The sequence below is a fragment of the Juglans microcarpa x Juglans regia genome, chromosome 7S (assembly GCF_004785595.1).
Source record: "Juglans microcarpa x Juglans regia isolate MS1-56 chromosome 7S, Jm3101_v1.0, whole genome shotgun sequence".
Taxonomy (NCBI): Eukaryota; Viridiplantae; Streptophyta; class Magnoliopsida; order Fagales; family Juglandaceae; genus Juglans; species Juglans microcarpa x Juglans regia.
Window position 1 is genome coordinate 294,060 of NC_054607.1, and position 22,509 is coordinate 316,568.

The 22,509-nt window shown below is 39.3% G+C and overlaps 2 protein-coding genes and 1 long non-coding RNA gene across 6 annotated transcripts; 2 read left to right on the forward strand and 1 right to left on the reverse strand.

Moving 5' to 3' along the window:
• Positions 1 to 768: 768 nt before the first annotated feature.
• On the forward strand, positions 769 to 1,815 carry LOC121241728. The gene is made up of 2 exons (XR_005935760.1): positions 769 to 920; positions 1,036 to 1,815. It is a non-coding gene; the product is annotated as an uncharacterized LOC121241728 (long non-coding RNA).
• An 11,197-nt stretch (positions 1,816 to 13,012) lies between these two features.
• On the forward strand, positions 13,013 to 14,620 carry LOC121241727 (cytokinin riboside 5'-monophosphate phosphoribohydrolase LOG1-like). 4 transcript variants are annotated; one of them, XM_041139618.1, is made up of 7 exons: positions 13,013 to 13,260; positions 13,364 to 13,461; positions 13,573 to 13,603; positions 13,696 to 13,795; positions 13,919 to 13,989; positions 14,073 to 14,216; positions 14,381 to 14,620. In XM_041139618.1, exons 1-7 carry the CDS (start codon positions 13,126 to 13,128, stop codon positions 14,423 to 14,425), a joined length of 624 nt encoding a protein of 207 aa, XP_040995552.1. In that variant the 5' UTR covers positions 13,013 to 13,125; the 3' UTR covers positions 14,426 to 14,620. The 4 variants fall into 4 exon arrangements, with proteins under 4 accessions (XP_040995552.1, XP_040995551.1, XP_040995554.1 ...); XM_041139617.1 differs by having other exon boundaries at positions 13,364 to 13,445; positions 13,521 to 13,603; XM_041139620.1 differs by having other exon boundaries at positions 13,116 to 13,260; positions 13,327 to 13,461.
• Positions 14,621 to 15,693: 1,073 nt separating this feature from the next.
• LOC121240368 (actin-related protein 7) lies at positions 15,694 to 22,369 on the reverse strand. The gene is made up of 7 exons (XM_041137785.1): positions 22,130 to 22,369; positions 20,865 to 21,079; positions 20,172 to 20,305; positions 18,666 to 18,910; positions 17,520 to 17,703; positions 16,396 to 16,463; positions 15,694 to 16,044 (listed from the first exon to the last, which is right to left on the reverse strand). Exons 1-7 carry the CDS (start codon positions 22,205 to 22,207, stop codon positions 15,892 to 15,894), a joined length of 1,077 nt encoding a protein of 358 aa, XP_040993719.1. The 5' UTR covers positions 22,208 to 22,369; the 3' UTR covers positions 15,694 to 15,891.
• Between the last annotated feature and the right edge of the window lie 140 nt (positions 22,370 to 22,509).

The window sequence follows — 22,509 nt, forward strand, 5'->3', positions numbered from 1 at the left end:
GTCATGGTTCTGGAGGTGTTGATTCTGGCATACATCAGACTGAAATCTTAAGTTTATTCTCAATTTTTTTCTTGCAAATAGACAGCCAATCTGGATCAGAGCTTATAGTCTGCATCATTAGCAAACTAATTCCATTGGTGTGATATTGCTGGCCAAATTTTCTACATAAACAAAACAAGGAAACAAAATTGAAGCAAGTAAACAGTACGAGAAAATTTGGTAGGTATAGGTTTTTTTTTTTTTTTTTTTTTTTTTTTTTTTTTTTTTTTTTTTTTTTTTTTTAAACAAGGTCATGGACTCATGCATGGATCAGAAGCAAAAACTAGGTAGATATAGTTTGGTACTAAAAGAAACTAATTTTAAGCTCTTCCCCGTTCGTTTCTTATTTGAAAAATATTTATAAATATTTTGGTATCAAATAAATTCTTTCAGAACGCTTTTAGTTTTTTCTTCGAAGAAAAGAAAAAATTCAATAGATATATTGAGGCGATTCATTACTACAGGTATAAAATAATTTCATATAAATAAATTTATAAATTAGTATGATTTTATGTGATCCGTTAGATCTATTTTATAATAAAATTAATTTTATAATTTGACGTATTATATTAAATTACGTCAAATTCTGAATTTATTTTACTGAAATTTTTTTATTAAATTACGTCAGTTTATAAATTTATTTTACTGAAATTCTTTTATCACTAAAATATTTCTCAAAATAAAAATAAAGAAAGAAAAAAACTTATTTTAGAAAAAGAAAGAAATAAAAAAGGGAATCGTATCCTCAGGCTCACACCAGCTCGCGCTTAGGGTGTATATAAGGCTAAGGCACCGTCACTCAGAGCCGTAGCACAAGCCCTAGCGGCAGAACGGCTCCCTCGACACACTTTCACAGCGGCGCACTTCCCCGACGGCTAACGGTACTCTCTCTCCCTCTCTCTCTGTGTGTCAGAGTATTTAGGTTTCTGTAATTTCTGATCCCAATGAGGAAGAGTTTAGTAATCTGAAATGGGTGCATGGAAATGGATTTCACAGTTCAGGAAATGCATGGGGCTCCCATTTGCAAGCTTACTGCAGAGGTTGAGGAACCCATGGTTTCATGCCCTCCCAGGTTGATACTAGGCATCCTGAGGGGTTTTTTTATTTTATTTGACCAGGTTTAGTGATCTGATTTAACCTAAGGGATTCATTCATATGTCCTTCTGTGATCTAACATAACACAGTTTCGTTTTCAATGTTTGCATTAAAAGATAACATTCTCTTGCTCAAAACATATATTGTGTACCATAACGGCGCATCTCAAACGTATACAGCTAACAAATTACTTCCTTCCTCTACTGGGATTTGAAACAAAGAGCCATTTTTTTTTATAACTCCGCAAGCATTCACAACCGGCTGTTTGGCAAACCAGAAAATTGGGTGTCTCTGAACATACTGAATAGCATAATTAACTGCGCATTGCGCAGTTTGATAATTAGCAGTGCATTGTGCGTTTTGAACAGAGGAGCTTTTCTCATCGGGAAGAGCTCATATAGATTTCACTTTCATATCCACATTACACCAAAAAAAAACACACACACATGTGACAGAACCCATGTTGTCTCATGACATACATACTAAAGCAGTAACCTGTAGTCTGCAAAGGCTGTATGTTGCGATCTGAAATGCGATCGAGCCACCCAAAATTCCATAGCACCTCATAAATCTGCCTAAGCAAGCACTTTCACTGACTGTATAAGCAATACCGATTGTTAGAGATGAAATCAAATCAAGAATCTTTTATTTGATTATTACAAATTATTTCCATACTTATATCTAAAAGATTTGATTTTTACCTTATCTCAACTCCAAGCAACAATCTCCATATATAGAGTTGTGCAATTACAATTTAGCTTGGCATTTTAAACATATATTGTTAGCTTGACACTAGTATATATATTTCACGCTTCCAACATCTGTTTTTGTTGTCTATCCATATGCAAGGAGGCTCCGGATATGCCAAAAGCATCATGTTTCAATGGTTGAAATGAATAATGTCAGCAATCCTATAACTGTTGTGATTAAAAAAAAAAAAAAAAAAGCTCCGTGCAAAGAACAGGTAAAACTCCTAAATACCCTACTTTCACTTACAATCCTAGCAAATCGTGATGATGCAAATCATCTTATTCTAATGGCTGTAGGCCTCGGCCATGCAACTAAGCATGTGGTTTACAAAAACAGCAAAGCCACTACTAACTAGTGCCATCGGAGGATGCCGTAAAATCCGACTACAGTAATAGAAATCCTCATCGTTGTAGAATATTAAAATCTAGTACGTGAAGGATGTTGTGTGGCGCCCCCAATCCCCCTTATAAAAATACACAGGGATCGAGACGCCAGGATGGTGACAACACGGTCACACATCCCAACGAAGTGCCAGTGTGTGTAAATGCAACAGTGTTCAAATAAAATAACGCAGCGGATAGTCAACTAAGTACCAGAATTTAATTACAATCAAACATCAGTAAAGATTTAAATAGAAGTTATACAGTCATCCATAAAATAATTTACAATAGTTTAAAAGCTACAAACGAGTGATCCCAGATCACTCCTCAGGCGGAGCCGTCTCCTCAGGCTCGCCCTCCTCCTCCTCATCAGCATCAAAATCTGCGACACCACAAAATGGTCTCGCAGGTAAGTATAACCCAAACAACGACGTAATACAAAATGCATTAAATGCAACTAACATGCATGCACATGAAAACATGCATTTTTCCACAAAACATCATTTTTTCAAAAATGATAAATTTTCCAACACACACACACCAAAATCTCATTTTGGTCCGAATTATCCGTAAAACATTTTCCCAGAAAATGATTTACCCAAAAAAAATCAACTCGCACTATTTTCCCAGAAAATAGTGCATTAATACCAAATGCACCATGCATTATTTCCATATGCACCATGGTCTCCCCTATGGACCATCCGCACGTCCTGGCTTCGCAGCGGTGCTCAGTTCCGCGCCCAGCGCGTACGTGGCCAAGCACTCACACTACGCAACGAGCGATGCCCAGTTCCGCGCCCAGCGCGTACGTGGCCAGACATCCTCTAGTCCCCGCCAGCAGAAGGACCACGGAGTCGGCACGAGACCATCTCGTCCGAACCCATTGTCGCCCGGCGACAATCCAGGGGACGTTACTCAGTATATTCCGCTCCCGAGTAACCAGAGGAGCTCCACCGAGTTAATGCCCCATCTCGGCTTGGGGTCGTGATACACACGCACCAAAAATATTAACACATAAAATCATAGCTTTTCAAAGCACATGAACATGAATGCAACACACGAAAACCCAGTTTTCTTTTACAAACATGATCATGCATGAAATGATGAAATGCACATGTACCAACACAACATCCAAACCAACAAATACCAATCCAATCAAATCCAACCAAACAACTCCAATCACAAATCCATCCGACCCCCGAACTCCTCGGACTCAGTCCGGCATGCCAAAAAAATACAGTGAAATGGGTTAGTGCAAAAATACATTTGAATTACTAAAATTCTTTGGAGAAATACTTACAGTGCAATATAATAATTTTCCGAGGATCGCGAAGTTGAAAAAAGCGACGTTTGAGCAACACCACAGTGTAAAATACACTGTGGCCGTGGGTCACAATTACCAACTTTCCAACGAGGACAAACGAAGACCCAAGATTGATAGGGTAGGGCCTAGGGAGGTCGGTGAAACTAGTGGTGGTGGTGGTTTGCCATGGGTGGCGGCGCAAGGGGCGGTTTTAGGCCCGAAAAGTGCAAATCGGAGATGGACTTGGTGGGGCTTCACCGGTGACGGATCGGAGCTGGGGTTGGGTCCAATGGGTTGCCAAGAGGCCGGGGATGAAGTGGTAGGAAGATGGTGGCCGGAGGTGGCGCGACGGCGGCGCAATGGAGGAAAATGTGCCGCGGCGTCGTGGGTTTCGTGGGCTTCGTGGAGGCTAACGGCGGCACGAACGGCGGTGATACTGGTGGGGTAGGACGGCCGGCGGCTGGGGAGTCTAATGGGCTGGGCGGTGACGACCACCGCCGGCGGACGGCGGCGCTGGGAGTGGACAAGGGAAACGGGCGGAGGAGAGGGGAGGAGAGAGAGGGATCGCGCGGGAGAGGAAAGAATAAGGAGAAAAGAAAAAAGAAAAAAAAGAGGAAAAGAAAAGGAGAGGAAAGAAAAAGAGGGAAAAAGAAATGAGGTCCAATCCTCATAACTTGGGTCACAAAAATGATCCAACGGAAACGATTTTAAAACCACAAGTTAAATAAAATAATTTAAACGTAATGGTAAAGTCAAATTGAAATAATTAAATCCCACGGTAATTAATTTAAATATTAAAAGCAATTTAAATGCATAATAATAAATAAATATTTGGAAAGCACATAAAAATAATTTTCACCAAATAAAAATCATAGAAATAAACTCACTAAAATCCAACCAATTTTAAAATAAGAGAATTTATTTTAATTACATAAAAATAATTCCTTCAGTAAAAATACACTAAAATACGGGGTGTTACATCCTCCCCCCTTAAAAAAAAATTTCGTCCACGAAATTGGCAAGGTCAAATATTGCACCAAGACAAGATCAAGATTCAACCAAGAGAATACTTAGAACATACCGTCAAAATCAATCAAACAAGTATGGATATTGCTCCCTCATGTCGGCCTCTCTCTCCCAAGAGAAATCTTGAGCCAACGGATCACCCCACGCCACTTTCACCATAGGTATTACCTTGGACCTTAACTCTTGCTCTTTCCAATCTACGATCTGGGTCGGGGCAACTTCATAAGTAAGATTGGGCCGCAGTTGAATGCGTTCGGGATCCACAAAACATGGCTCTTGCTGTCCAAAACTCTTCTTCAATGAGGACACATGAAACACATCATGAACATCTCCAAAATAATCTGGCAAGGCAACTCTATAAGCAACAAGCCCAACCTTCTCTACGATCTGAAAAGGGCCAATATATCTTGGACTAAGCTTTCCTTTCTTACCAAAGCGCCTAACCCCTTTCATAGGAGAGACTTTAAGATAAACCCAATCTCCTTCTTCAAAGGATAAGTCTCTTCTTCTTGTATCTGCATAACTTTTCTGGCGACTTTGCGCTTCAGTCATCTTCTTCCTGATAAACTGAACTTGATCCTTCATTTCTTGAATTAACTCAGGCCCAAGCAATTTGTTCTCGCCAACTTCATCCCAACATAAAGGCGATCTGCATTTCCGTCCATATAAGGCTTCATACGGGGCCATCTGGATGGAGGAATGAAAACTGTTATTATAAGAGAACTCAATAAGTGGTAAGTGATTCTCCCAACTTCCCTGGAATTCCATGACACAAGACCGCAACATATCCTCCAGAGTCTGAATAGTACGCTCTGATTGGCCGTCTGTTTGGGGGTGATACGCCGAACTAAACTTCAATTTAGTGCCTAATGCCGCCTGCAAACTCTTCCAGAAATGGGACGTGAATCGCGGGTCCCGATCTGACACAATACTCTTGGGTATTCCATGCAAACGCACTATCTCCTTGACATATAACCGAGTCAACTTACCCAACGAGTCAGTATTATTAACAGGCAAGAAATGGGCACTCTTGGTCAACCGATCCACAATCACCCAAATGGAATTCTTCCCACTAGGAGTCCTTGGCAACCCTACCACAAAATCCATAGAAATATCATCCCACTTCCATTCCGGAATAGGGAGAGGTTGGAGTCTACCAGCAGGTCTCTGATGTTCAGCCTTCACCTGTCGGCATGTGTCACATTTCTCAATAAACAGGGCGATGTCCGACTTCATTCCTTCCCACCAGAAATTCTTCTTTAAATCCCTATACATCTTTGTGCTTCCTGGATGAACCGAATAAGGAGCTGCATGAGCTTCTGCTAAAATTCGCTCTTTAAATTCAGAGTCTCGGGGAATCACTCTACGATCCCGAAACCTAAGAATGCCATCCTTATCCAAGCTGTAATGCAAGGGTCCTCTAGACTTTCTGACTCTTTTCCTGATAGCCAACAGATTAGGGTCCTTTCTTTGAAGAGTCTTCAATTCATCAAAATCCACTACTCGGACATCCAAGACTGAAGATAATAATTCTTCTTGCTGTGAACTCTCGATAAGAAGTCTCCTCATTCCACAAAGGAGAGAGTCCACATCTGAAGATTCCGCTTCATCCACTTGTTGTGACTTCCTACTCAAGGCATCAGCGACTAAATTTGCTTTTCCTGGATGATACTTGATTTCACACTGATAGTCGCTAATTAGCTCTAACCACCGTCTCTGCCTCATGTTTAGATTCTTCTGAGTAAATAGATGCTTCAAGCTCTTGTGATCAGTATAAACTTCACAGGCTTCGCCATACAGATAATGCCGCCAGATCTTAAGCGCAAAGACTATTGCCGCCAACTCCAAATCATGCGTGGGATAATTCCTTTCATGAATCTTCAGCTGACGAGATGCATAAGCAACAACCCGTCCCTCTTGCATAAGAACGCATCCCAACCCGAATTTGGATGCATCACTGAAAATCACAAATGGCTTGTGTGGCTCCGGAAGTGCCAAAATAGGTGCCGTTGTCAATCTTCTCTTCAACTCTTGAAAACTTCTCTCACATTTGTCAGACCATACAAACTCAGTATTCTTCCTAGTCAAGGCAGTGAGAGGTCCTGATAGCCGAGAAAAACCTTCCACAAATCTTCGATAGTAACCGGCAAGTCCCAAGAAACTTCGTATCTCACGAACTGTTGAAGGGCGAGGCCACGACAAAACAGCTTCTACCTTACTGGGATCTACAGCCACCCCTTCTTGAGAAATCACATGTCCAAGAAACTTAACTTCTTCTAACCAGAATTCACACTTGCTCAGCTTAGCGTACAATTGATGTTCTCTTAATTTCCCAAGTGCCAGGCGAAGGTGACAAGCATGCTCTTCCAAATCTCGAGAATAAATCAAAATGTCGTCGAGAAACACCACCACAAAAGAATCCAAGAAAGGCCAAAACACCCTATTCATTAAATCCATAAAAGCAGCAGGGGCATTAGCTAACCCAAAAGACATCACCTTAAATTCATAATGCCCATACCTCGTCCTGAAAGCAGTCTTGGGCACGTCCTTATCTCTTATTCTCAACTGATAGTACCCTGACCTCAAATCAATCTTCGAAAAGATAGCCGCTCCCTGAAGTTGGTCAAACAAATCATCAATTCTTGGTAGAGGATACTTGTTCTTAATAGTCACTTTGTTAAGCTCCCGATAATCTATACACATTCGGAGAGTACCATCTTTCTTCTTAACAAACAATACGGGCGCTCCCCACGGTGAAGTACTAGGCCGAATAAATCCCTTGTCGACCAGTTCTTGCAATTGAGTCTTCAACTCTTTTAATTCAGCCGGTGCCATGCGATAAGGTGCTTTATGCACAGGAGCCGCACCAGGTTCCAAATCAATAACAAACTCCATATCGCGAACGGGAGGCAATCCGGGCAAATCATCTACAAACACATCAGGAAACTCGCCCGCAACTGGAATGTCTACTAACGACTTCTTCTCAGATGACGTAGACTCAACTTGGACCAAAAAAGCATCTGCTCCACGAGCTATATCTCTCCTAGCTTGAATTGCTGATATAATTGTTGGTTTTGCCTTCAACTTACTTCCCGTGAATTCCACATAATCATCATCCGAGAGTTGAAAACCAATTACCCGACTTCTACAATCAATATTTGCTGAATATCGATATAGCCAGTCCATTCCCAGAATTATATCAAATCCCAGCAACTTGAATACAATCAAATCTGCATCCAGTGTCCTTCCTCCAAAATCCAAAGGACAGCCCAAAGCAACTTTAGAGCACCACACCATCTCACCATTTGGAAGTGCCACTACTAGAGTTTGCGATAAAGGCTCCGTGACCAGATTACACATCCGTGCAAAAGTGGCAGACACAAAAGATCGAGACGCCCCAGAATCAAACAAAGTACATGCATAGAAATCATATAGGCGAACTCTACCTGAAGCAAACACATCCACCAGACAATCCCAAATAATCCAACCATAACAAATATTAAATCAAATTAAAATAATTAAATGCATACCAGTAATAACCCCAGCATCGTGGGTCTCTGGAGCTCCGTAATCCACATCACCAGGGGTCACTGCATAAACCCGAGCTTGTACCAACTGTCTCTGGTTGCCCCTTCCTCCTCTTCGACCTCCTCGCGCTCCTCGCGCTTCTTGTCCTCCTTGAACTTGACCAGGACACTCCCGAGCAAAGTGACCCGGCTGGCCACATCTAAAACACTGAATTCCTCTCTGGCCACACTCACCCTCATGGGCTCTATTGCACCTGTTACAAACTGGAGCTCGACCTCCAGCACGAGCACCGGTGGTCGTCTGCGGACGGGCACTAGTCCTTTGCACGAACTTATGAGGCGACCCAGAACTACTCCCTTCGCCAAGGTAACTCCGCCTTTTCTGACCCGGAGGGGAACCTGCTCCAAAACTGTTTTCCCGCTCTGCAATGCTGGCTAAATCCACTAACTCTTGAAAGTCCTTAATCCGAAGGCAGGCCACTTGTTTACGTACCTCATGGCGCAAACCCTCCAGGAAGCGCTCGACCCGCAACTCCTCCGTAGAAATGAGGTGAGGAGCGAACCGTCCAAGCTCCATAAACTTTCTTGCATATTGCTCCACAGTCATGCCACCTTGGACCAAATTATTGAACTCCCGAGCCTTTTGCCTTCTCACTGAAGCAGGAAAGAACCGGTCATCGAACTCTTTCTTGAAACGCTGCCAAGACACAGCAGCCAAGGAACCCAACTCCATTTCTAATAATGTCCGCTTGGTCTCCCACCAATTTGCCGCTTCACCTTGCAGCATATAACTTCCATATAATACCATCTGAGCCTCCGTGCATCCACAAACTTCAAATGTTCTTTCCAAATCCTGAATCCACCTCCTAGCACGCATTGGGTCCTCCTCCCCAATGAAGGCAGGGGTCCTATGCGTTAGGAAGCGCTCATAGGGACACCCCACTTGGGCTCCCCTACTTGAATCTCCCTGCGGCGGTCGGAAATTCTGTTGAAGAAATTCTGTCATTCTATTTAATGCTCTTGCCATAGCATAATTTCCATCACCTCTAGGTAACTCATCTTCAGGCACCTCAGCTTGCCTTCTTGGTCTCACCATAATCCTGTCATAGAACATTCTCCAACCCCGCTTAAATCCATATAATTTATACTCAACCAAAAATAAACAATAATTAAAGCGATAAATAAAATAATTTAAATAACAACAATTAACATAAAATGACATAGCAACAAACTCATAATATAAAATAAATAACTTAACTTACATAACTTTTTTTTTTTTTTAAATAAAAATAATAAAAATAATTTTCTGGTACTATCCTAAAGGACATGTGGTTTTACCCAGAGCCGAACTGCTCTGATACCACCTGTGGCGCCCCCAATCTCCCTTATAAAAATACACAGGGATCGAGACGCCAGGATGGTGACAACACGGTCACACATCCCAACGAAGTGCCAGTGTGTGTAAATGCAACAGTGTTCAAATAAAATAACGCAGCGGATAGTCAACTAAGTACCAGAATTTAATTACAATCAAACATCAGTAAAGATTTAAATAGAAGTTATACAGTCATCCATAAAATAATTTACAATAGTTTAAAAGCTACAAACGAGTGATCCCAGATCACTCCTCAGGCGGAGCCGTCTCCTCAGGCTCGCCCTCCTCCTCCTCATCAGCATCAAAATCTGCGACATCACAAAATGGTCTCGCAGGTAAGTATAACCCAAACAACGACGTAATACAAAATGCATTAAATGCAACTAACATGCATGCACATGAAAACATGCATTTTACCACAAAACATCATTTTTCCAAAAATGATAAATTTTCCAACACACACACACCAAAATCTCATTTTGGTCCGAATTATCCGTAAAACATTTTCCCAGAAAATGATTTACCCAAAAAAAATCAACTCGCACTATTTTCCCAGAAAATAGTGCATTAATACCAAATGCACCATGCATTATTTCCATATGCACCATGGTCTCCCCTATGGACCATCCGCACGTCCTGGCTTCGCAGCGGTGCTCAGTTCCGCGCCCAGCGCGTACGTGGCCAAGCACTCACACTACGCAACGAGCGATGCCCAGTTCCGCGCCCAGCGCGTACGTGGCCAGACATCCTCTAGTCCCCGCCAGCAGAAGGACCACGGAGTCGGCACGAGACCATCTCGTCCGAACCCATTGTCGCCCGGCGACAATCCAGGGGACGTTACTCAGTATATTCCGCTCCCGAGTAACCAGAGGAGCTCCACCGAGTTAATGCCCCATCTCGGCTTGGGGTCGTGATACACACGCACCAAAAATATTAACACATAAAATCATAGCTTTTCAAAGCACATGAACATGAATGCAACACACGAAAACCCAGTTTTCTTTTACAAATATGATCATGCATGAAATGATGAAATGCACATGTACCAACACAACATCCAAACCAACAAATACCAATCCAATCAAATCCAACCAAACAACTCCAATCACAAATCCATCCGACCCCCGAACTCCTCGGACTCAGTCCGGCATGCCAAAAAAATACAGTGAAATGGGTTAGTGCAAAAATACATTTGAATTACGAAAATTCTTTGGAGAAATACTTACAGTGCAATATAATAATTTTCCGAGGATCGCGAAGTTGAAAAAAGCGACGTTTGAGCAACACCACAGTGTAAAATACACTGTGGCCGTGGGTCACAATTACCAACTTTCCAACGAGGACAAACGAAGACCCAAGATTGATAGGGTAGGGCCTAGGGAGGTCGGTGAAGCTAGTGGTGGTGGTGGTTTGTCGTGGGTGGCGGCGCAAGGGGCGGTTTTAGGCCCGAAAAGTGCAAATCGGAGATGGACTTGGTGGGGCTTCACCGGTGACGGATCGGAGCTGGGGTTGGGTCCAATGGGTTGCCAAGAGGCCGGGGATGAAGTGGTAGGAAGATGGTGGCCGGAGGTGGCGCGACGGCGGCGCAATGGAGGAAAATGTGCCGCGGCGTCGTGGGTTTCGTGGGCTTCGTGGAGGCTAACGGCGGCACGAACGGCGATGATACTGGTGGGGTAGGACGGCCGGCGGCTGGGGAGTCTAATGGGCTGGGCGGTGACGACCACCGCCGGCGGACGGCGGCGCTGGGAGTGGACAAGGGAAACGGGCGGAGGAGAGGGGAGGAGAGAGAGGGATCGCGCGGGAGAGGAAAGAATAAGGAGAAAAGAAAAAAGAAAAAAAAGAGGAAAAGAAAAGGAGAGGAAAGAAAAAGAGGGAAAAAGAAATGAGGTCCAATCCTCATAACTTGGGTCACAAAAATGATCCAACGGAAACGATTTTAAAACCACAAGTTAAATAAAATAATTTAAACGTAATGGTAAAGTCAAATTGAAATAATTAAATCCCACGGTAATTAATTTAAATATTAAAAGCAATTTAAATGCATAATAATAAATAAATATTTGGAAAGCACATAAAAATAATTTTCACCAAATAAAAATCATAGAAATAAACTCACTAAAATCCAACCAATTTTAAAATAAGAGAATTTATTTTAATTACATAAAAATAATTCCTTCAGTAAAAATACACTAAAATACGGAGTGTTACATGTTGTCTTGACAAACAAGGGGAAAGTCAAATTAATTCAGAGGATTAGCGATATTCATACTATCATGTCTATGCTGTAAATATCATTGATGATGGTCAAATTTCGTATTTGTTTGGGGAAAGGAGTCATATTTTTTGAGAACTTGCCTGATCCATCCTCCTAATGAATAAATCACCAATTTCTTTAAGAGCTACATGATGATAAGTAATTATCTTGCACCAAAATTCTTTTTCCTACTTTTCAATCTTCACCTCTGCCAAAGGAGAAAATAAAATCTTTCTTCAAGCCTTTAAAATTCTTACGCCCTCCTACTAAATAGTTTATAATAGAAAAGTAGTACCCTCTGTTTTCTCTCGTTCACTTCACTAGAGGATCCATCCATCCATGAACCTGAGATGGAAAATAGTAACAACTCGTTGTGTAATCCATAGGCCATAAACAGACAGATTATTGAGAAAGTAAACCTCCTAACTTGTACCTTAATAATTCTTTTAGGGAAAAAGTAAATTATGTATTGTGAAGCATTTTGTATTTATAGACTAAATTATCACAATTAACAATATCATTAAAACTAAAAATTTGTTCAATTTTATGTATTAAAATAAATGAAAAATAGGTCATGCAGCAAGATACTGACAATAGGATCTTAATGAATGTTGCAAAATGTCGACTTTTATGGTTTAAAGATGTAATATATCGGTTTTAATGATTTAATATACGAAATATAATACTTCAAAAATGCATCTTTTTGTTTTTACCATAAACGAGTAACGAAAGTAACACAACAAGTTATTTGGTCCCAAAATGGGATGAACTTTTTAGTGAGCTCAAGACAACTGCATTAACCTGGTTTGGATGGTGAAAGTTTTTCATCTCATTTTATCATTACAAATTTTTCAAATTTCAAAACAATAATAATATTAAAATTAATATTCTAAAAATATTTTATTTAACTTTTATCTAAAATCATATCATCTCACTATCTAAACCGAATCTTAATGTCCAATGCCGTCCAATTAAGTAAGGCCCATTAAGGATTGAGAGAGATAGGTGCAATCTCTGGAATTAAGGTTTGGATGATAAAAACATCTCATTTCATCTTACAATTTTTACATAATTACATTAAATAATTCAATTTTTTTAAATCTCAAAATAATAATAATATTAAAAAAACATTCTAACAATATTTTATTCAACTTTTATTTAAAATCATCTCATCTTATCTCACTGTTCAAACCCCTCCTACGGGCTCACGTTGTCTCGAGTCTTGACACTCCGCAACACCAACTACGTATTTAAGCAGACAAAAGGTAGGGAGTTTCGAGAGCAATAGTATCTTGCTTCTTCTTTCTTCACACACACACTCTCTCTCTCCATTGGCTACACACTTTCTTATCCCTTGCATAAGTATCTTTGGGAGAATGGAAGGAGGAGAAGGGACATCCGCACCAAACGAAAAGAAAGGAAAATTCGAAAGAATATGTGTTTTCTGTGGCAGTCAACCAGGGCATAAAGCTGCATTTAGTGATGCAGCTCTCGAGCTCGCTAAACTAATGGTAATCAGGTGCATACTCAAAGAGATACAAATTCTTCTTCTAACCCCTTTATTTTTTTTGGAGAAGTTGCATGTCTCTCAGATCGAGCTTCTTTATTCAACAGGTAGATAGGAAGATTGATTTGGTTTATGGCGGAGGAAGCGTAGGTTTAATGGGCTTGATCTCTCGGACAGTATTTAATGGAGGTTGCCATGTTCTTGGGTATACATTATATATATTTTTGTCTTATTAACCCATGCATCAAATTTTCTTTTCCTTAGATTTCTGCAAGAGAATCAACGTGTATCTTTGTTTTGTTTTATGTTTGTATAGAGTGATTCCTAAAGCTCTTTTGCGTCATGAGGTACTCAATCTTTATTCCAGTACTGTTGAATGCTTTCTTCAATTGAAGTACTTCCTTGTGAAAGAATCAAACTGAGCAAACCCCTCTTGCAGATATCAGGAGAGGCCATCGGGGAAGTAAAAATAGTTTCAGGTATGCACCAAAGGAAGGCGGAAATGGCAAAACATGCCGATGCTTTCATCGCACTTCCCGGTAATTAATTAAGCTTCACACGCGCACACACACATATAGATCCGCTTTCACTTGTTCTTACACGTACAGAATATATTATAAGTTCTTATGCATGTTTATGGATCCAACTTTGAATCCGTTTAGGTGGCTATGGGACCATGGAAGAATTGCTAGAGATGATATCATGGTCTCAACTTGGAATCCATGACAAGCCAGTGAGATGATTCTTAAATGGGTCAATATATTATTTCTCATTATCAATGCAGGATTTTGTTTGACATCGTTTATTGTGTAACAGGTGGGGTTATTGAACGTGGATGGGTATTATAACGGCTTGCTTGCCTTATTTGATAAAGGAGTGGAAGAGGGTTTCATAGAGTCGTCAGCAAGCCATCTCTTGATTATTACAAACACAGCAGAAGAACTCGTAAAGAAAATGGAGGTACTTGAAGAAACGTAATTTCTTTTTATTTTTGAAATAAAAACAGTTTCCAAAGAGAACATTAATTAGTAGGGTTGGTGGCTGAATTATTGTAGAGGATGACAAAACAAAGTTGCAGGCGAAAGTGGGGTAGAATTGTTATTTTTTTTTATTGTATAATGCAGGAGTATGCGCCAGTCCGTAACAAGGTAGAACGCAGACAAAGCTGAGAAATGGGCCCATTTTATTTCACTCTACTCCAAGTGGGGGAAGCCTTAAGACCTTAGATCTTTATCATCCATCTGTATATATTTATTTATATACCCTATATGTGCTGGAGCCTGGGCCCTGGAGTAGTTCCGTTTGAATAAAAAAACAAAAAAGAGGACAGCAAAATGGGCCCAAATATTTCTGTCTCTGTTCAATTATCTCGAGTGTGAAATCTTAAGATCCCAAATCTATCTGTATGTGTGTATATATATATTAACTGTAGGTGTTCAGGCTAACTTGTGCGCACTTCAACTAATCCTACGGTGTCTTGAAGTTGACGACTGGGTAAACCTCCAGTAATCCTAAGGGAACTCGAATTGGTGACCATTATAAAGCAAACTCAAGACTGGACCAACTGAGCTATCCTACAGGATTATCTATGTGTATATTTATTGTCATATTTTGGTTCCATTTCATTAAAGTCAGTCAGTGAAAAAAAAGAAAAAAAAGAAAAAGAAAAACCACGACATATCTCTCTCAAAGTCATAAGGCCATTGACTGAAAAAACAAATCATAGAATACGTACCTGTGGGGGGTGGGGGGTAAAGAGAAGAAAAGCTAGATGGCTATATATGACTCTGATTATTCTTCTGTGCCCTTTTGAGTTTCGATGAGCGGTGCAAATTGTTTATGCAGATAGTCGAGTGTGAATTCGAGTTTTTTGGTTTTTTATTTTTTTTTTTTTTTGGTTTTGATAAATCACTGACCCTCTGTGCCACATTACAAACTTGACATATTAGAATTTGAGCGGTGCCACAGCCTACAGGCGAAGCAAGTGAAGGGCACAGAGAAGAGGCCCAGTGTGGGATCAACAAAAGAATTCCCTTTGTTCAGAATCAAAATAAACACCAACCCATAATTCAATACATTTTCTTAATGCATGCTTTTAGAGAGTTAACAAGGAAAGGAAGGGCAACAACTCATTGAACCAACTTTTACCAGTGGAGAGAGAGAGAGTGAGAGAGCAGGGGGATCATAACATCCCTACAAATTATAGTTGCGACTACATCCATAGAACCTGAGCAATTTATTGTTTTTTTCCTCTTAGCAACCAATCTGCTGGCCTAGCCATGATAACATGACTAAGCCATTTGGAAACATTAACGAACTCCATCGTGCTCTCTATCACATGCATAACACTAATTAGCTAAGAGTAAAGGCTGTGACCATGGCTGAATGCCCGCTCAGTCAATCACAAATCCCAAAAGACATCATTAGGTTACTAGAATTGATAAAAGAAGTCAACCCTTTAAATTGGGTGAACCAGATGAACTACAATGTGTTAGATCATGTAAGTTATGGAGACTTTTTCTGCATCTAGAATTCAGTTTTGGCTTTCTTCTACCATAGACATTGGCTATTATAATACAAAAGGAGGCATGATGAACCTACTAAACACTTTGAGAAATTTTTCGGAGGAACATCGTCAGAAACATTTCCTGTGAACAATGGAAGGTCCAGTTTCATCATAGTCCGCCTTGGTTACATGTTGATTTTGGGGAAAGACAACTTTGGCAAGTATTGCACCGCCCACCCATGCCGAATACATTGTCAAATTCTCAGGCATATATTCTGGAGGCTGTAATGAACAAAAAGATAGAATTAAGAATTTCCATTTCTTTACATAAAACAAGCACCATACATGTCCAAGAAAATTACAACAAAATTGCTAGAAAAACAGTCCTGGGAGTAGGAAACGATAGTGATTCCTCACCATTTTCATTTTGAAAATATTAATCCATGTGTCAAATAAGAAGATATCCATCCAGTTGTGATTTAAGAAAAATTTACATGTAATTATTGAATTCTAGATGTCAGAAAATCAAGCCAATAGTTGCAATAATGTAAAATGCAATAAAATACAAACATTAGTCTGGTAGGAAAGAGTTAAAATCTCTAATTCATCCCATTTTGAAATAAAATAGGTTACCTTAACTAGAGCAGGACGAATGGCAGATGAGCACAGGCTAGCTTCTTTCTGAAACCTTTCTTCAAAACCTGGAGTTGGATTTTAATACAACCACTGGTTAGCAGCTATAGAGCAACAATTTTCCTCATTAAAGGTAAGCTCAACTGACAAGGTACTTGGCAATATTAATGCCTTCTCACCAGGACCGCATTGGCAACACAGATAAAGGTCACCATCCAAGCTTATCAAATCTATTTTCTATCTTACATGGTATGTTAAATGGAGCATCCACATCATAAATCTAAAATAATAACCTAAAGTTGAATAGTTTTTGTTTTCTCACGAGCTTAATGATTATTAAGGACCTCTATGGGCAATACAGCACTCAATTTGCCTAAAAGCCTCACTCACTGACAGAAGCCAGACAGCCACTTTTCATGCCAAAATTGTGAACAATTTATGTATCCTGTCAATCAATTACCTATAAAAAATCCAATCAATTACGTAATTAAGAGCCTAGATTGATCACCATATCAGAATTATTGTAAAAACAGTTAACCGTAGAGGTGTAGTCATTTATCCACCAGCCACCCCCAAGCCAAACAAAATAAATAATTCAATATGCCATTAGGGGCTGGTTTAGGTTGCCACAGACAAAAAAGGGCAACATCCTGCACTTATAAATTACAAAAGAGCGAGTGACAAGAAAATCAAAATAAAAGGAAATATAGGCTTTTTGGTTATCTGCCTTAAGCCACATAACTTCACCCAATATATTATACCGAGACTCTCATCCCTCTTTAAACCCAATGCCTGTAAGACACGATTTCTTTTTTGTGTAAATAACCCATGATATCAATGACATTTCACCCTTGATCAGTAATTACTACTTGAAAATGTATGATGTGCCCACTGTCTCTGTAGCTATAAATAAGACAATTTTATTTTATGCTCCAAACTGAAGTTCTAAAAGAAAAATCAGAAGAGCCTGTACACCTTTGAATCCATGGGAACAAGTCGAGCTCCATTTGATGCTCATGGAGATCCATAAGCAATGACTATTTACGAAGCAGAATTGGAGGAGAGAGAAGGGGAGGGGGTAATGATATCTACGGCATCACCAGAATCAATAAATTACAACGCACCAGGCATAGAAGCAGTGCCACCACAAAGTACTGTGTTTTCAAGCAGCTGCCGGTGGTTATCAGATGACACTGTTGAGATACTACGAACTAGCTGCTCAACAATTCCATGTGCGTCTAAACTCAGTAGAGATGGTTGAAATAAAGCCTCACCAACAGTATATTTTTCTCTCCCAATTGTTATCACCTGAGATAATAACCAGATGTTATGTCTACAAATCTATCATGCTGAAGCTCCTAAGCTACACATAACTGTCATGATGCAGAGTTTCTTATATTGTCAGATAGCATGTACAGCCAATCGGTAGGTTACATTTGGAATATAAATAATGCATGTGACCTACATATCTTTTGAATAAGCTTGCCAATGCTTTCACAACTTTAACATTTCAATATGTATGAAAAGACTGCTTACATCTTGCGTACTTGGATTTGCGCCTTTTGCACTTTTTAATGAGTTCAGTACTTACAAAAAATATAAGAGAATAAAGTTGGTCAAGTGTTTCAGGATTTGTCGGCATATCTTTATTCAAGGACAGTGTTGAAAAGAACAGATAAGATCATGCTTTACAGAGTTTTCTGATTAATTTGGATTCCTGAAAAATAATTATTCCCATCAAAATAAATCCACCAAGAAAAAAGACTGAAAGTTCCATACAAATAGTCTGGCTAGATTGAGGAACAATATCATGTACTCAAATCAACATATATTCATCCCAATCATTCCAAGTTTTTTACTACTCAAAGTCACATTTCTTACTTTTTTCGTATTGGCCATCAACCTAAACCAAAAAGCTACCTGTTTGGGGAGTTCATTGTTCATCAATGTCTGGTAGAGAACTATTTAAACCAAGTAACAAATCTTCATAACTTCATATGTTATGGTACCTCCATCTTCTGCCCCTTCAGTTCACTCCCTTATAGAAGTGAAACCAATTGGTGAAGATTTAATTTGTTATCTTTTTTCGTTAACCAGTAAGTGCCAAGGTAAATAATAATAAAAACAAAAGTAACAGGTAGAATGAGAGAGATCTGAGTGGCATTGTAAGCCACTCAGGTCTCTAGCCAGGTCTGAAGTTGTATTGAATTGGTTCTAGAAGGCTCACATATGAAAAGCTAGCTCAAAACTGGAAAAATCTGAACATAAACCTGTCCATCCGGAAGGGTATGCTTCTCTATCTGGCATGAATTTTTGGTCTTCTCATAAGCAAGTTCATCTTCAGCACAACATGAGTATAGCTCTTTCACTTTCTCAACATCAGACATGCTGATATTTACTAGCGGATTAGATTTTCCAAGCTCTTGAGCAAGTAACTTCGTCAAATCAATACCTCCAATTTCAAATCTTCTAGAGGCAATGTGCTGAACAGCACCTTCAATTACGGGTGCAATATCTGGTTATAAAGCAAGAAAGATCATGTGAAACACAAAGATTGGTTAGTTCAAATCATGGCCTTCTTTGCCCGAAGACCATTGAGTTGCATATCCAGTAGCTAGACTGTGCATACAAATGCTCTTAAAGGCCATAAGTAAACCCTCTACATCAGCTAAAAGATTGAACGTATTCAAGGAGTGATTTACTTTGTTCATAATGCAATAGGAATTATGATTCTTATCAAGAACAGATTGCAATCTTGGAAATTATGGCCACCTTACTTTTAAAGAATCGAAGGCAATGGAAACAATAATTCTCTGAAATTAAGTCTGATATTCAGGTTTGTACTACAATTATTTACCACACAACAATTTGCCTCAATTTATGCGTATGTCTATATTTTTATATTTTTGTGTAAATGTATATGTTTCCTTTTTATTTTTTAATAAGTAAGATAAAATTTAATTGAAGCAAATAACAAGGCACAACCCAAGTACACGAAGAATATAACTGAGAACACCGAGTTACAAATTAGGAGCTACATATATTACCCTTTCCCCATAAGTTTAGTCCACACCTAGTTTTGAGAAGTTACTTTTTTCACATTTTTTAAAGTCAGGATATATACACAATTGCTTAGAAGCTCTTCCTTACATTACTCGAGCATACTTGAAGCAATAAGAGAAAAGGCTGTAGACGGTATCAGAATAGGCATGGCACAATGCCAAATGTAATGCATAGACACAACACAAGTAGATCAGATTTAAGGCCATAATCTAGGATTTTTTCATTGAGTGAGGGTCCAATGCTCTAGATGCTCTATGTTCATCATTACAGCTTCACAAAAGTAACAATATCCTTTTCTTACAACTCAATATTTTTAATAAATAATGCCTTATTATCAATAAACTTTTGTTTACCGATTAAAAAAAAGTAAAGAAACAATATGGTTACAGCTTCATAAAAGTAACATTATTGATCATTAGTACCTCATTTAAATAGCCACCTTACTAGAAGATCATGCAAGCATATTGATCATATGCTGGAAAGGATATGATAGTAATTAATTGCTTACATCTTTATAAAACATTGGTCCACAGCAAAGAGAATATAGATGTGCTTTTCTAGACAGTCAATTGAAATTTTAGAATGATATGGATTCACACAGATCTCACCATCATGCCTAAAGAATCCTAGTAAACTGCGTCATAGGTATTTATAAAACAAAATGCTTCTTAGGCTTAAAGAGCTGAGAAGTTCCCTTCTTAAGATATATATACCTATCTTTCCATGACCAATATCGACAGTGCAACCCGAGATACGTCCTACTGCATAGAGTGATAATACTGCTTGCTCTGATGCATAAAAGCCTGAGATGTTAAATGTTTCAAACATCAGCTGCACCAACTGTTCTCTGAAAGACTGTTAAAAACAATCGTGAATTAATTTTCAGAAAATAAATATAGCTATTAAAAAAACAGAATGTTGGATTATTTGATGCTGGCAAACTTCCATCATAGTGTGAAGAAATGAAACAGCTTTGCAAGTTTGGATCTTTTTATTTTATTTTTTATTAAGTAGCAAGTTGGATCTTTATGGTTGAAAACTGCTTAATAGTTCCCCAACACCAAATAAACCCGAAAAACATAAAAAATAAAATAAAACACCCTTGCCAAGTCCAACCAGAAAAACCCACATCACCGCAGAAAGACACAAAACTTCCATTAAGCCAGTGCACATGCACACTAAAATGTACTCACAATCCTCCATAAATGAGATAATATCAATAATAGTAATGGTGACATGAATAATAAGAATGATAATATAAGAAAGATAATAATTTACTCTGAAAAATATAGACCATCATGATTTTCAAAGAATACCACAACTCTGCATCATGCTTTTCTCTACATTAATGAACCTTAAATTTGGGGAAAAAAAAAAACCTTTCCAAGAAATAAGGATTATCTAACCTTGGGGTAGAAAGCGGATCTGTAAATAATATTTGTCCTTCATTCCCTATCTCCCATCCAAGGCCGGTATACAGAACATGGTGCAGCAAATCTTCCATAGCATCCCAGTCTCTAATAAAACCTCGCACAACTGGATCGACAGTAATATCTTCACACAATGAATTATCGGCCATTGACCCATCTTCAAGCATGCGTTTCATTTGAGTGGGAATCATCTAAATTGCAGAGAGGAAAGTAAAAGAATAAGTCTCGGGGGCCTTAATATACATTATATATGGGCACACAAATGGATTTTTTTTTTTTTTTGGTTTTGGGGGGGGGGGGGGGGGGGGGGGGGGGGGGGGTGCAACTCAGACCATATTATGTAATTCTCCAAAGATGACACAAATTTACACGAACAATCAAAAGTGAATGTTGTTCTGGGTAGAATGCCGTCTAAGAGTAAGGATTAAGAGGAAAAGGGCGGGGGGATAGCTACTAAGGTTCAAAGTGTAATAAAACCAGAGATTTAAATTCTCCCCTTTCCCAGCCTTCGATACGAGACCAGCCTGAAGGTAAGCAAAAGCGTATACCATCTATCCACATAGAACAGCTTGGCTTAATTGAGTATTCTAGCCAAACCGAAAATAAACAGTTTCTTCTAGCTTCATCGGTTCTCCAAGCAACCAAAAAATGGGTAAGCATACCTCCCCCCCGGTCCCTCAAGCTGAACCTATGACAACTATTGGGCCCACCTGAGGTCGCCCATGCAATTTCTCCATTACATAATAAAAACCACAGCAGCCACCAAATCAAATCAAAATATTTACTTTCCGTGCTAGTCCTCACTTGTCCCAGTAGCCAAACAGAAAATAAAACAAACACGGGGTTCAAACCAAGCCTTTCACCACGAATTTTTCTCATTAGGTTTTCAAACCACCCAAAATTTTAAAATCAGGGGAAAAAATCCTGTTACAAAATTTGTATTTTTTTTTTCAATGTTATACATTAATGGAAAAAAAATTACTCAACTAAGCCCAAGACAAAAAGAAATATCAGCTTCAACTTCTTTCTTCTGTTTTCTCTTCTACACTAGCTACCGCAAACAAATGGGGAGGAAAAAAAACTTATGCAGCGTGCCGTATGAGTGAACTGTGAAGCAGAATCTGCAAACACTACATCTCACGACTCTTCTATAAGCCTAGAAATCAAGTCTAGAAATATAAGAATTGAGGAAAAACACTGGTCTATAACAAAAACATAGGGTGGGGCAAGCTTTATAGTACCATGGATGGAGCCTGATCGGGAATTGCGGGTCCAGCTTTGAGGAACTTGGAGCCGGCGTCGACAACAGCGGCTTCCATCGAGTTGGTTTGGCTCAAAACCAAAACAAAACCCTAGGCTTTTGAGCACAAAAAGCTTCAGTTAAAATTTTTGTGGCGGCAATGAGAGAGCTTAGCCCAAGCTCAGAGTTCGAGAAGTGAGAAAAACAAACAGTGCCTGTGTTTCAAAGCTCGCAAAGCCTCTTACCTCTATATCGTTGGCGTGTTGAATCTACCAGTGGACTAGTATTTCCTTCTTTTGTTGAGGCCTTTCTTTTGGGAATAATATTAACAATAAATTAATAATGATAAAAAATAAATTTCTGAAATTTTATTATTATTAT

Bases quoted from the DNA above. Each gene is read 5' to 3' on its own strand.
- LOC121240368 (XM_041137785.1), bottom strand. From the start codon at position 22,207: ATGGAAGCCGCTGTTGTCGACGCCGGCTCCAAGTTCCTCAAAGCTGGA. The intron at 20,306-20,864 runs GTTAGATAATCC...ACAGTCTTTCAG, and splicing joins GATCCGCTTTCTACCCCAAG to AGAACAGTTGGTGCAGCTGA. The intron at 16,045-16,395 runs GTAACCTATTTT...TGTTCATTACAG, and splicing joins TTCGTCCTGCTCTAGTTAAG to CCTCCAGAATATATGCCTGA.
- LOC121241727 (XM_041139617.1), top strand. From the start codon at position 13,126: ATGGAAGGAGGAGAAGGGACATCCGCACCAAACGAAAAGAAAGGAAAA. The intron at 13,261-13,363 runs GTAATCAGGTGC...TTTATTCAACAG, and splicing joins TCGAGCTCGCTAAACTAATG to GTAGATAGGAAGATTGATTT. The intron at 13,990-14,072 runs GTGAGATGATTC...ATTGTGTAACAG, and splicing joins TTGGAATCCATGACAAGCCA to GTGGGGTTATTGAACGTGGA.